At 37.3% G+C, this 14,896-nt stretch overlaps 1 protein-coding gene across 6 annotated transcripts in view; it reads left to right on the forward strand.

Annotated features, from left to right (window-relative positions):
* Positions 1 to 1,309: 1,309 nt before the first annotated feature.
* Positions 1,310 to 14,896, forward strand: part of SPICE1 (spindle and centriole associated protein 1) — a 47,477-nt gene continuing 33,890 nt past the window's right edge. For 2 of the 6 annotated variants that reach the window (XM_074331807.2, XM_074331819.2), the window contains exons 1-3: positions 1,310 to 1,398; positions 7,753 to 7,851; positions 10,498 to 10,545. In XM_074331807.2, the coding sequence (XP_074187908.2) occupies positions 7,753 to 7,851; positions 10,498 to 10,545 (147 nt within the window). In that variant the 5' untranslated portion in view covers positions 1,310 to 1,398. Of the gene's footprint in view, positions 1,568 to 7,752; positions 7,852 to 10,497; positions 10,546 to 14,896 lie in introns of all 6 variants that reach the window. The other 4 variants (XM_074331802.2, XM_088794629.1, XM_074331809.2 and 1 more) reach the window with 3 other exon arrangements.

The raw sequence follows: 14,896 nt of genomic DNA on the forward strand, positions 1-14,896 counted from the left end.
CCATTGAATATATCTACATCAAACTTCCTCAATCACAGCGGAAAATATTAGAAGTTTTTTTTTTTTTTTTTTTTTTTCATCTAGAAGTTATTGGATATGTATTTACTGATCCACATATGGGTGTGTCTTAAAAGTAGAAAACCAGGAGCTAAAGGAAATTGTCTTATTAGAGCAAATTAAGTGTTTTTGAATGTAATGCTTTTTGAAGTCCTTGACATGGCCTACACAGCTCTGCCTGTCCTGGCTCCAGCCTATTAGCACAGCCTCCCTTACACCAAGCTCCCGCCGTTCAATGAACTCCACGCATACTGGTCTTTTTCCCCATCCCTTGCACTTGCCACACACCTTTGCATATGTGACTCCCTCTGCAGGGGTGCTCTACCCTTCCCTGGTAGCTTACTCATCCCTGTTTTTCAGCTTTTCTAGTTAATTCAAATATTCTTATAAGCTTAGTGTGCGGACAGAGCCCCAGAAAGCAGTTTCCAGGCTCTCGGCCTCACATAGAAAGGTGCTGGCTCAGGTAGTAAATGGCCATCAACTGTGATTGCATGGCCATTAGCTGTGGCTAGTTGGCCGTCAGCTGTAACCAGTGAGCCATTGGCCACTAATGTAACTGCTGTGGCTATGCTGGCAGCAAATGGGGGCTAGCAAGAAGATGGTGGCTGAACTAGCAAGAGCAGATTACAGAGAGGCAGATGCCACCAGTGAGAATATAGTGGTATGACTCCCCCATCTATGGCTCCGTGGGTGTTCCTTTTTGGCCTCACCATATGCTGCGTTCTTATGTGGGGAGCGGGAGCAGAGACCCCGCAGGTCTCGGGCATGACACCCTGCATGACACTTACTATCTAGTTAGTATGCCTACTTCTTAACACTTGTCACAGTTTTAATTTTACATTTGTGTCATTGATAGCTGTTTGCTACTATGCAGTAAGCTTTCTGTGGAGAGGGACCTTGCCTGTTTTTAGACCCCATTGAACCTAGCATAGTCTCTGGCACATTGGTAGGTGGTAATAAACATTTTTAAATAAATAAATAGAGGTGAAAGCAAGAAAGTGTGATGTGTGAAGATTGGTGTGGAGAGTTAACATCTTCCTTTTAGAGACTTCACGAGAAACTGGCTAACGCTACATGCCTACCCTCCAGAGTTTTGCCTGGGACCCTGTAGAGCAGACATGGGACCAAACTAGGACACACGAGCCTTTGAACCGCAGAGCCCACGCCAGACTTTGGGAGGCATCTGCGCACTGGCCATCCCGGATGTACGCAAACGAGTGGGGCGGGGCTCCCGTAACCTAGGCAACATCCCGGAAGCGGCGGGCTGTGTCAACCTGTGGCGGTTCCGGATCCTGAAGTTTTAGTCGTGGTGGAGGCAACAGTCGGGAGCAGGCCAGGCAGGTTGTAATGAGGGGCCAGAGTCCTGTAGCCTTCAGCCCCACCGAGCCGTAGGGACCGGGCTACAGAGCGGGGAGAACCGTGGCGGCGTCTTTCTGTTCCGTGGGGATCCAAGCACCTGGGTAGAGGAGCCTTACTGCAGAAAGCGCCCCCGCGACTCTGTGTTTTGAATGTATGTGCGTGTCCGGATGCGTGTCTGTGTGTGTGTCTCCCGCATGCTGCCCCCGAGGAGCGCCTGAGTGTGCGCGTGATCACTGCTTTCGAGCACTTACGCACAGAGCTAGGAATTGGGGGGACGCTTTTGTAGCTTTCAAGGAGTTTATAGTCTGGCTAGAGAAAGACTACGCAGCGTGCTGGGGACAGGGAGGGTCACTGAAGTCGATTGGATGGTGAGGAAGGGGTTTATCAGGAGGGGCCACTTGAATGAATTTTGAGGAGTGAGGGGGAGTTAACCCCGTGGGCGTCCAAGCAGACCGTAAAGAAAGCTGGGCGCTAGATGTGAAGGCGAGAGCTTTCCTAAATGTGGGAGACGTGAGGAGGGAAAAAACTGGAAAGAAGGGTCAGCCTGGCCACACGGGGGAGAAGGGGACGGGGGAGAGGATTAGAGTGCTAAGCGGAGGATTCCTCAGCCATTAAAACCTTCTGAGTTGTTCTCTAGCCGTTTATTTGGGTAGGATTGATTGAAGGGACAGTGTTTGGAAAGAAATCTTGTTTCCCTTTGATCAGTTGTCCACTAGCCAGAGTGGGTTTGCTAAATCCCATCAGAACTCTCCTTGCTTAAAATCCTTCAGTGGCTGCCTGTAGGTCTTTAGGACAGTGTTCAAGTCGCTGTGGCTCAGGGGATCTCGCCTCTGACCCTTGCTTTTTTATCCTCTTTCTAGCCTCTCATCATCTCAAATCTTTGTTAGTCAAACTGAAATTATCACAGCGTTTGTAAATGCCTCCGCTACCCACCATTCTTTCCCCCACTTCTGACTTGTATTCATACTTTAGCTCCCAACTTAAACATTTTTGGGAGAATTCGAGGGAATTTTGTGTAGAGTGAGTTAGGTATTTCCATGACACTGAATTTACTTCCTGCATTACCCTTTTTATTGCAATTACTCTTAATTGTGGTCCGATATACTCTAAGCTTTATGAGGGTTCAGACTATTCTACTTTCTTGCTGTATCTGGTGCTTGGCTCTTGGCGTGTCCTTTCAAAATATTTGTTGAAATAGTACATGAATGATGAAGAGAGTGAGTGAATACGTGAAAGGAAGATCAATTAGTAGAAATAATGAGAGCCTAGACAAAGTGATAGAAATGAGAGAAGTATTTCAGGGAAAGAATAAATAGATTCTGGTATCTGATTGGCTATGAGACAAGAAGGAGGGGAAGGTGATGCTAAAATTTTAAACTGGAATAACCAGAAAGATGGTAATGCCAACTGAATTCAGCAGACAGTTACTGAGCAAGCCAATTATATATCAGGAACTAGAAGTTGGCAGGGAGGGGGAATGTGGGTAATAAGCTGTATTTTGACTTCTGTATTTGAGATATTTGGGAGACATGTACAGAATGCAGTTGGAAATGAACATTAGGTGTTTTGAGGAAAGGTGTGAATCCTTGATTTGGGACTCATTTCATAGTGTGTTTGTGTGCTCGGTGCATTCATAACTTTGCTCACTTGAGTGGGTGAGATCAGTGAGGGAAGATACGAACTCTCCCTTGGTGAAGATGTGAACTCCCTGTTGGTGATCTAGAAAGTGAGCTGCATGAGAGCTGGCACTATATTAGACTTGCTTACTATTGTATTTCTAGTGCGTGGCATGTGGTAGACTCAGAAACAATTATAGGATGAAGAGAGAATGTGTCCAGTGGAAAGACAAGAGGACTGGGATAGAACTGAATAAAGATCCCTGATTATGTGGTATGTGAGGAGGGGCCAACAGAGCCTGCAAAGAAAAGGAGAAAAGAATAGGAGCTAAACCAGGAGAAAGTATCATGGAATCCAAGGGAGGGGAGACTTCCAGGAGGGGGAGTCTGTAGAGCTGGAAGGGCCTGAGAAATAAGAAAAGACCAATAATTTTAGCAATTAGAAAGCTACTAGTAGTTTAGATTTTCTCCAACTAGGCCTAGATTTTCTAATTTTATTACTTGACTCCTTAGCACTGTAAACCATCAGAATATCTATACAGTGTTCCATGTAAGCATGTGAACTACAGCTCTTTCATGACTTCTATAAGGGAGTCATCTTAGAGTAACCACAGCTAGCTTTGCTGGGCTAAATTGAAGTGGAAAAAAAAAAGGTAACAGTTGTTTACTGCCTTAGTCCATTTGGGCTGCTATAACAAAATACCAGAGACTGGTTGGCTTCTAAACAACAGAAATTTATTTCTCACAGTTCTGGAGGCTGGGAAGTCCAAAATCAAGTTGCCAGCATGTTCATGTTCTGGTGAGGCATCTCTTCCTGGTTCATAGCTGGCACCTTTTTGCTGTCTCTCCATATAGCAGAAGGGGCAGGGATCTCTCTGGAGCCTCTTATAAGACACTAATCCCATTCATGAAGCCCCCTTCCAAAGGCCCCAATTCTCAAACGTCCCACCTCCTGACACCGTCATCTTTGGAGGTTAGGATTCAACATATGAATGTTGGGAGAACACATTCAGACCATAACATATGCCTTCATTTAACCACTGTTTTTTTTAAATTACATAAAATGGTTTCTTTGGATGTTGCATTCTCTTATGTGAAAATTGATAACTTCATACTCACACAAATAATACTCATGAATTTGACCAATTTATATTAATTTCTATATCTCTTTGCTTAAGAAAATCTCTTTTGTTTGGATGCATTGTATTTACCATCAGAAGTCACCATTAGTGTGCAAATAGTTATCAAAAACACTTTTTTAATGAATTTTTGATATTATATTGACAGCCTCACCAATGAAAGAAACAAGTAGATGGGTCTTTTGACTGCTCCTAAGTTTTTACATACTTCATATTCATGGTTGGTCAGGATTAAGGCTGGTGGAATTTCAGCCTCTAAATAAATATAATATTTTCAATAATATAACTTGAAATGAATTTTACTTGTAATACGGATTCATTGTGGAAAGTTTGGAAAACATAGAACTAACCAGAGATAACTCAATACTAGCCATGTTTTCTAGAAGGCACATTGTAATGAGTCAGTCAGACCTGGTTTTGAGTGTCCGCTCCCAGCACTGGCCATTATTATATCTGTGACTTTGAGCAATATACTTAATCTCTCTAAGCCCCATTTTTCTCACTTGGGAAAGAGGTTTAATAGTTGTTGCTGACATCATCATCATTAATTCTTAAGCAAAATTGAGTATTTAGTAGGCGAGGGTTCTAAGCACCTTATATATTTGATTAGTTCCATTTTATAGATATTGGCAAAGCCAGGATGTAAACCCAGACTGTCTGGTTTCAGACTCTTCTCTTAACCACTGTGCTGTATTGTCTCTGAAGAAAGTACGTGCTTCAGAGGGTTGTGGGATTAAATGTGAAGCTCTTAGCACAGTTAAGTACTTAGTAATAATGTATGTATATTAACATCATTGAGAATATTCTATACATGCAGCCCTCTATTCAGTTTTTTACACTTTTTTGTGTATTTTCCTGTCATTAATATCCTTTTAATATAACTTTAATGGATGTATCATAATTCATCAAATACATTTACTGACATTTTATGATTCTCTTGTTTCTGCAGCATAAATGAAATGGTTAAAGAGTAAAAACATTAGAAACCTATTTTGAGTAACTTATCTAATTATTTACTATCTAATTCCAGAACATTTTTATCACCACCCCCCCGCCAAAGAAATCCCGTGTCCGTTATCAGTCACTCTCTATTCCCTCCTCCCTTCAGACCCTGCCAACTACTAATCTACTTTATGTCTCTATGGATTTGTCTTTTCTTGATATTTCTTATAAATCATATAACATATGGCCTTTGGTGTCTGGCTTCTTTCTCTTAGCATACTATTCTTTAGGTTCAGCTATGTTATAGCATATATCAGTACTTCATTCCTTTCATTGCCAAATAATATTTCATTGTATGGATATACCATATTTCATTTATCCACCAGCTGGTGAACATTTTGGATGTTTCCATTTTTTGTCTGTTAAGAATAATGCTACTGTAAACATTCATGTACAAGTTTTTGTGTGGACATACGTTTTCATTTCTCTTGGGTATTTACCTAGCACTTGAATTGCTGGGTCATGTGGTAACTCTGTGTTTAACTTTTTCTGAAACTGCAAAAATGTTTTACAAAGTGGCCATGCCATTTTACATTCCTACTAGCAATATATGAAGATTCCAATTTTTCCACATTCTCGCCAATGCTTGTTTCCATCTTTTTGATTATAGAAATATTCTAGTGAGTGTGAGGTGGTATCTTGTTATGGTTTTGATTTGCATTTCCCTAAGGACCAATGATTTTGAGCATCTTTTCCTGTGCCTTTTCATATTGGTCATTTGTAGTATCTTTTTTGGAGAAATGTCTATTCAAATCCCTTAGCCATTTCAAAAATGGATTATTTGTGTTTTTATTGGTGAGTTGTAAGAGTTCTTTATGTATTCTGGATACAAGTCCCTTATGAGATATGTGATTTGCAAATATTTTCTCCCATTCTTTTACCTATCTTTTCATTTTCTTGATGATGTCCTTTGAAGCACAAAACTTTTTAATTTTGATGGGGTCCAGTTTACTTTTTCATTTGTTACTTGTCTTTTAGTGTCACGTCTAAGGAACCATTGTTCAACCTAAGGTTCATGAAGATTAATGTTTATGTTTTCTTCTAGGTGTTTTGTACTTTGAGCTCTTACATTTAAGTTTGTGATTCATTTTAAGTAACTTTTATATAGGTTGTGATGTAGGGGGCCTACTTCATTCTTTTTCATAAGGATATCCAGTTGTTCCAGCACCGTTTACTGAAAAGCTGTTCTTTCCCCAGTGAATTGTTTCTTGGCACCTTGTTGAATATAAGCTGACCATAAAAGTACTGGTTTGTTTTGGACTTCTATTTCATTGCATATCTTTTAAAATGGTATTTATGGCTCTGGCATTTACTGTGTGACCTTCACAGTTGGTTAACTCTTTGTCCATTATATTTTTTAGCTTTAGAATGAGTAATAAACAGTAAGTATTTCATGGGGTTATTGTGAAGATTAAAGGAGATAATATGTGGGAAGAGTGTAGAATAGTACTGGTTTGCAGAAGCCCTCAGTGTGTGTTAGCTAATGCCGTCATGACCACTGCCACTGTCACCCACTGTCACCATGTCATTGGCATCATTAACATCATCATAAAACTGAAATGTTATTTTCTAAGTTGGATGTGATTTATCTCCTTTGCTGGATTGTAAACCCTGAAGTTAGATACCGTGTTTAACGAGTAAATGTGATTGATAAGCGTGAGATAGGACAGACAGCAAAGAGGATTGAGGGCAAACGCTTGAGAAACGCTTGGATTTAGGCATCTTTATTATAGTAGACTAAATGATTTTTTAAAAAATGTTCTTAAGGAGAATAGTAGCGTCTTTGTTTTAGGATGATTTTGGAGTAAGTGGGTTAGCTGGAAAGTTCTGTTATTATTTAGGTGTATAAAGTAGTTCTAGAATAGCAGTCATGTATATTTGTTGCTTTAGAAATACATATATATATATATGTCTTCTAGTGTTTAGGGACTATGAGTCCTTTTCCTATTTTGTACAATGTGTAGTGTCCTTAGCATTGCTATTTTAAGAGTGCTGAGCAAATGTTGGCAATTTCCGAATTCTAGTTTAGTATCAGTAATCACCCCCATTTGGTACTATGTGAAAAATATACTAGAAGTGGTTTAATTCATTTGTTCTTTAAAATTTAGCCACCTTTATTTAAGGTAAGCACATATGTATCTGATAGTGATTTGAGTGTTAAAGTGCTTCAAAAAGGACTTTAAAGAGCAATTCTCTTTTGCCCTCCTCCTTTTGCATTCATACTGTTAGTATGTGGCTGACATTTTCTAGGTTAATTGTGAATTTATATAATTGATGACAAAGCTTGTGATTACTATCCTAACACTCTGCTTTACGTCATAATTTCTGCATTCCTAGAGTTTCTAATTAAACAAATATACATGGCATTGCTTTGAAACCCCTTTTATCATAGTTATCAGTATCAATTTTTTATTGCAAAGTGAAAGAACGAAGTATTATGTTAGCCTGCTCCTTTCATTATGCTTAAATTTTTCTTCTGATGTTTTAAAATTTAGTTTCCTAGATCCCGTTTTCCCTCTCTGGTGATGACTAATCACGAGTTTTATGTTTTAAAATTTTGATATGATTATTATTCCTAGATGTCTTTGGTCAGAGTGAACCGTTACAGTCCCCGGGGCGGAGGAAGGAAAGCACTGAAAGTAAAGAAGAAGAAATCGTCAGTGAAGCAAGAATGGGATGTAAGTCGAGGTGGGATACTTGGCAGTGGAACAGTCCTCCAAGGAATGGTGCTGGTCGCCCCGAACAGTGTGCTGGATGGGGCTCAGTATGTAATGGGGTGGGATGGGGTTCCGGGCATGTTACATCCTATGTCTTGAAGGAAGAGCAGAACCCTTTTTTTTTTTTTTTAGAATACATGTGTTGAGGCTGTAACCTCTACTTCCTTTGAAGAACTGGAATCTTAAGGGGGTGGGGAGTGTGTTTTTAAAAATTCCCCCCCTTCCACTTTGAGAATTCACTGCTTTAAGGCCACTCTAACTAACCTTTGTCACTGGTTTCTGAATTTTGGGGGTACTTTTTTAGGTTTTCCCATAGCTACCAATGATGCTATAATCATATGAATGGCATTTTTGGCTGAAAGAGTAGGTGATCTTTGCTCTCTTGCCCATCAAATTGTTTGCTGCTCACCTCCAGAGGTTGGTCACTTTCAGTACAAAGGTTGTCTTAAGGTACAAAACAAGTACCTGGGACATGGTCCGTGGCTTCTACCCTAAATACTGCCCTCTGTTACCAAGGAGGTTTTTATTTTTTGCAGCCTGGTACTTGGGTTTGGACCATGAAACTTTACGTGCCTGTACTTTCTGCTGTGGGGAGTAACTAGTCAGGGACTAGTTTGGACCTCAGGATTCTTTTAGACTTGGAATCTTCTGGGCTGTGACCAACCGTCTTTGCCAGTTATCGTGAACAAACTGATGGCCTTTGGAAGTGGGACAGGGATTTCTCCGTTTAAATTGTTTGCTTGGCTATAAAATATTGTAAGGGTGTGAGTCTCAGGGTGTGGTTTAATCAGTGTGAAACTGATTAAAAGGGGGAAAAATGCCCCTGATAATAACATAAGTATTGTCCCCTTCTGAGAGATCACTCTGAAGTTCGGTATTTATTCTGATTTGCTGCTCTTGCTGAAAACATAATTGAAATCCATCATTTGAAATGGCATCAGAACATTTCTCATTTACTTTTTATTATCTCCAAAGCTGGAAAAATCTTTGTTTTTTGAAGGTAGACTGAACTTGAAAGTAGATGTAAGTCATTTGGAGTGAAAGGTAAATGAAAGAGAGATCAAACTGAATAACACTGTTTTGATAAGAACAGTGAGATGTTTTCTGAAATGGCTTGTAAATTAGATTTAAAGGCAATTTCAAGAGGAAATAGTTTCAGGTGGCAGTATTATTAATGAAATCATTTTTTTCCCCATGAGAACTAATTCCAAGCATATCACATATTTATATGCCTAAATTATATTATGATTACTAAAAACAATTCTTCTAATCTTATAGTTGTATCTTGTACTTTTCTAAATCAAGGTGAAAGGAGTAACAGTTTTAGTATAGAAACGCCTTGAGCTAAATATAAACTATGGTGGAAAAGTTAAGTCTTTGAACAATATATCAAAAGCTATTTCACAGACTCAGGTCTCTATATTTCTCTTAGAAGTAAAACTCTGACTTGTTTTACTTCCTGCCTTACCAAATCTGTATAGTGAAATGGCTGAAGTCATTTTGGAAAGGGCCAAACTGTAGGGCTGCTACTGAGAACTGTGTAAGGCGGTACACTGCACAATTCCAAGGGGCTACTGTTTCCACAGACTGGAATATAAAGGAACCTCCTGGAATGGTGCAGTGTGGTAGGCCTGCCATATTGGTTTTACTTAAGTGACTGTTTTCACATTTTATGAAATTATACCTATCTCTTATTATGATAGGTTCTATGCTTACGGTGTTTGCATGGTCACAAATTGCACCTCTCTATAGTGATCACAGTTTATCTTTTAGGAATCTTTAGAAGTGCCTCTTTCCATGGAATACTGTTTGAAAACTACAACTTTAGCTAATACTCATTTGAATTATATACTATCCTATTTTATTCATTGTTTTACTATAACGTATGCCTGCTTGGTGAATTTAGTCCTTGTTTTCTTTAAGACACCTAAAAATAGTTTGTTATTTTCTGTAAGACACCTAAAAGTAATAGAACACCTAAAAGAACAAGGAAGATTTTTTTGGTTACAGGATTTTGAATTCGTTTCCAGCCACTAAAATCCAGTACATCCTCATACCTAAATACACACAGAGGAACAATATCTGTTGATAGGCATGATACAATTTTCTGAGAAATGTGAAAAAAATATGGTAAGAAGTTTGAATAATAAACTAATATTTTAGTTTTATTTAAATAAATACTTTTGTTGTATATATTATGTAAAAATATAAAATAATTTTATTTCAATTTAAAACAGAAATTTTATTCCTAAAATGTGAAGATCAAACCCCTTAACTCTTCAAAGAAAGGTTTCTTGGAGGATGACATATTTTATTAAATATAGTTTTTTAACTGAGATCCATCTGGTATGTAAAAGAAAAAAGGTACAGAAGGCTTAAATTAATGAAAGGCAGCTTTTGAAAAAAATGAAAATCAATCTTATAAAAAACAAATAAATACTGATTTCAAATAGCTTTTTACCTTAGTCTAAAGAGAATTTTTCCTTTAAGAAAATTACTCAAAGAAGGTAAATAAACTTTAAAATCATGTTTTTAAAAATCCAGTAAATACTAGTAATTTTTATGAAAACTTTTTTCTTCTTTAAAGACAGTTCATCTTTTTTGCAGAATACTGTGAATGATCTAACAGTTCATCGGGCAACTCCTGAAGATCTGGTAAGTTTAATATCAAAAGTTGAGATTGTTCAATGTTTTATTTGATATTTGGTTTCTAATTTCAGAATAGAAACTGAAGGTACTTCCTGGAAGTTGTTTAGTTATGTTTAATCTTGCTCATGTCTATATAAAAACAAAAAGCATATCTTCTGGACTTCCTGATTCTACCTAAGACTATCAATTAGCATGTATTAGAATTTCATTAGATAGGTTTGTTTTACAGTTCAAATCTTTCTAGTCCAGTATTGCCCTATATACATATATTATCTTTTCCTATCTATAGATATCTTCAGCATTATTTACTATTACTTTTCTATACAAACATACTGGTCTAGTCAATGTAGTAATGAACAGGCCATATGTCGTTCCATATATGAGCCCCAGTTCATGCCATTTTCTTTACTTGGAACAGTTTCCCTACCTTCTTCTCTACCTGTCCAAATCTTACTTTATGAGGTGTGATCAAACAATATGGTGAATGTTTAAATAAAAAAATTTATTACAGTAAAACACACATTGCCGTTAGTCCCTCTCAAAATACTACCCCTCGATTTGTTATGCCATCGTTCTTGCCACTTTCTGAAGCTGTTCTGGAAGTCCTCTTTTGTGAGTGTCTTTATTTGCGCTATCGTGGCTGCCTCGATGTCCTGAATCATTCTGACTTTAGGGAAGAGCCAGAAGTTGCATTGTGCCAGATTTGGTGAATAAGGTGGATGAGGACACTCCATAATGTTTTTATTTGACAGAAATAGCTGTACCAGAAGCTATGTGTGACACAGAGAATTGTCATGATGGAGGATGATTTACCATACACTTTAAAACACACCTTCTCTCAACTGTAGTTCACACCTGACTGATGGCACTGAACAAGTTGAAACTTGTCTCACACTGTTACTAAGGTTCGTTGCGCTGCTTCCCATATTGAAGATCCCTGCCTTTCCGTTGGATGGCATTCAGCAACAGCATTCACCGTATATGTTGATCACAATGAAAAGTCTCCGTGTCACACATCGCTTCTGGTACAGCAATTTCTGTCATATAAAAACATTATGGTGTGTCTTCATCCACCTTATTCACTGGATCTGGCACTGGGCGACTTCTGGCTCTTCCTCAAAGTCAACATGATTCAGGACATTGAGGCAGCAATGGCAGCACAACTAAAGACACTCACGAAAGAGGACTTCCAGAACTGCTTCAGAAAGTAGCAAGAACTATGGGATAAGTGTCTTCGAAGTGAGGAGGAGTATTTTGAGGGGAATTAATGGCAACGTGTCTTTCACTGTAATGAATTTTAAAAAGTTTAAGCATTCACTGTATTTTTTGATCACACCTTGTACTTCCTTATGCTAGTTCAAGTGTTATTTTTCTTAAGTTTCTATAGGTTTTTAAAAAACAACTTTATTGAGATATAATTCATATGCCATAAAACCCTCCCTTTTAAAGTATGTAATTTATTGATTTTTAAGTATATTCACAGGGTTATACAACCGTCATCACCTTCGAATTTTAGAACATTTTCATGACCTTCAAAATGAAACTCTGTTCCCATTAACAGTCACTTCTTATGTCCCCTTACCAAAAAAAAAAAAAAAAAAAAAAAAAGATCTCTGGCTATAACTAATCTACTTTATGTCTCTGGGATTTGCCTATTCTGGACATTTGGGTTGTTTCTACTTTTTTACTATTATGAATAATACTGCTGTGAACATTTGCATACACATTTTTGTGTGAACGTTTGGTCTCAGTTCTCTTGGGTATATACCTGGGAGTAGAATTGCTACATCCTATGATATCTCTACTACTTAACTTTCTGAGAAACGGACAAACTATTTTCTAAAGTGACTGAGAATACCATTTACATTCTTACCAACATGTATGAGGGTTTTAATTTCTCCACATCCCTTGTCAATTCTCGTTTTGTCATCTTTTGGTTTTAATTCTCCTAGTGGAATCTCTGTATAGTTTTGGTTTGCTTTTCCCTGATAACTAATGATGTTGACTAGTTGAACATCTTTTTATGTGCTTATTGGTCATTATTGGTCATAGTATCTTTTTTTGGGAAATGCCTATTTAAATCTTTTACTCATTTTAGAATTGAATTATTTGTGTTTTTATTGTTGAGTTGTAAGAGTTCTTTATATATTCTGGATACAAGTTCCTCATGAGATGTATGATTTGCAAATATTTTCTCCCATTCTTTTGGTTGTCTTTTCACTTTCTTGATGATGTCCTTTGAAGCACAAAGGTTTTTAATTTTGATATAGTCCAATTTATGTATTTTTTCTTTTGTCACTTGTGCTTTTAGTGTCATATCTAAGAAACCATTGTCTAACCCAAGGTTCACAAAGATTTATTCCTATGTTTTATTTGAGAGTTTTATAGTTTTAACCCCTATGTTTAGGTGTTTGATCCATTTTTAGTTACTTTTTGTATATAGTGTGAGGTAGGGATACAACTTCATTCTTTTGCAAATGGATATTCAATTTTCCAAGTACCATTTGTTGAAAAGACTGTTGTTTCCTCATTGAATTTTCTTGGCAACCTTGTTAAAAAATCAATTGTCCGTAACATAAGTGCTTAGTTTGGACTTTCAATTCTATTTCACTGATAACATGTTTCCTTGAAAATAAGACCTAGCTGGACAATCAGCTCTAATGCAAAAATTAATATAAGACCCCGTCTTATTTTACTGTAATATAAGACCGGGTCTTATTTTACTATAATATAAGACTGGGTATAGTATAATCTGATATGGTGTGATATAATATAATACCAGGTCTTATATTGATTTTTGTTCCAAAAGACACATTAGGGCTGATTGTCTGGCTAGGTCTTATTTTGGGAGAAACACAGTATATATGTTTATTCTTATGCCAGTACCACACTGTCTTGAGTATTATAGCTTTGTAGTAAGTTTGAAGTCCTACTTTTTGACGTTGCCCGACATGTGGTATCTCTTGTGAACTATTGTTGTACTTACTACCTTCATAAGGCATTGAGTATATGCCATCTAATGCATGTTGTTGAGCTTTATATGTGTATCCTGGCCTTCGTGGGCAGATTATTAGTGATTTTGAGGGACTGGAACCGTATCTTCTATGTCTTTGTGGGCCTGGGAATCTTAGTCCTGATAGGTACTCATTGAATGTTTGTTGAGGATAATAGTGATGCTCTACTGACTTAAATTTTTTTATTAAGAAAAATTTCAAACGCAAGTGAAAGTGCAGACAAAATTATAAAGCACTCCCATATACTCTTCACCGAGATACAATGTTATTAAAACTTTATATAATTGCTTCATTTATCATACCCTTTTTTAACTTTGCTGAAGCATTTTAAAGCAAGTCCCAGAGAATGGCATTTTGTGCCTACATATTCAGTTTGCACTGTAAAAAATGCAGACATTTGATTATCTAACCACAGTACCATTATCACACCTAACAATAGTAATAATAATTTTTTGGCATTACCTAATTCCCAGTCCACATTCAAGTTTCCCTAATTGTCTCAAAAATGTCATCTTCATTTGTTTTTTGTGACTCCGAATCCCTACCCAGTACTTGGTTGTTAGTCTCTTCTTTATGGATTGTTTTCTTATTTATATAGTGGAAACACAGCAGTACATTTTATCACACAGCTTTGTTCATATTTTCAGGTCTGAATACTAAAGTGATTGTAAAGCCAACATCTGCTTTTATTCCTTAGCCACCTCAATGAATTCCTCCCCTCTAACTGTTAAGCTGTGGCTCACATCTCTGCTTCTGCTTCAGAAATTCCACTTCCCTGTTGTTCTGCAAATGCAGCCATCGAGGGGCTGTAAAAACACTGCACTGTTAGTTCTTGGTAGTGATGTGTGAGTATGAAATGGCTGTGTCTTTGCCAAAGATGGCTCAGTGGGTTGGTGCCTTTTATATTATGCTTAGTCTGTGTGTGTGTGTGTGTGTGTGTGTGTGTGCATGCGCGCGCAATTGTACATACATATGTAACTGAAAAGTTTAACAAAATTCTTTATTATATGCAATGTGTCTTAATATTTCCTATTCTATATACTATTTTATTTTTTTAAAAATGTTGGGTTTTGACTCACTAATTGATTTTACAATGCCACCCATTAAATGAGCCCTAACCTGCAGTTAAAAAAAGATACTGGTTCAGTGAATAATCTTGTACAAAGGAAGTAGAAATTAATGTACTTTTTATTTTGTCTTTTAGCTAGGTCTAGAAGTTCTAGAGACTTCTTTGTTAAAATCTTTTTTGAAAATTTAGAAGGGTGTGAAAATTTGGGCTGTGAATATAATTATACATATGTTGAGCCAGAAAAAGTGAAAAAAGATGAAATATATTAAGTGGT

This window comes from Rhinolophus sinicus, chromosome 17 (genome assembly GCF_057876585.1).
Source record: "Rhinolophus sinicus isolate RSI-liver-muscle chromosome 17, RSI-T2T, whole genome shotgun sequence".
Classification (NCBI taxonomy): Eukaryota; Metazoa; Chordata; class Mammalia; order Chiroptera; family Rhinolophidae; genus Rhinolophus; species Rhinolophus sinicus.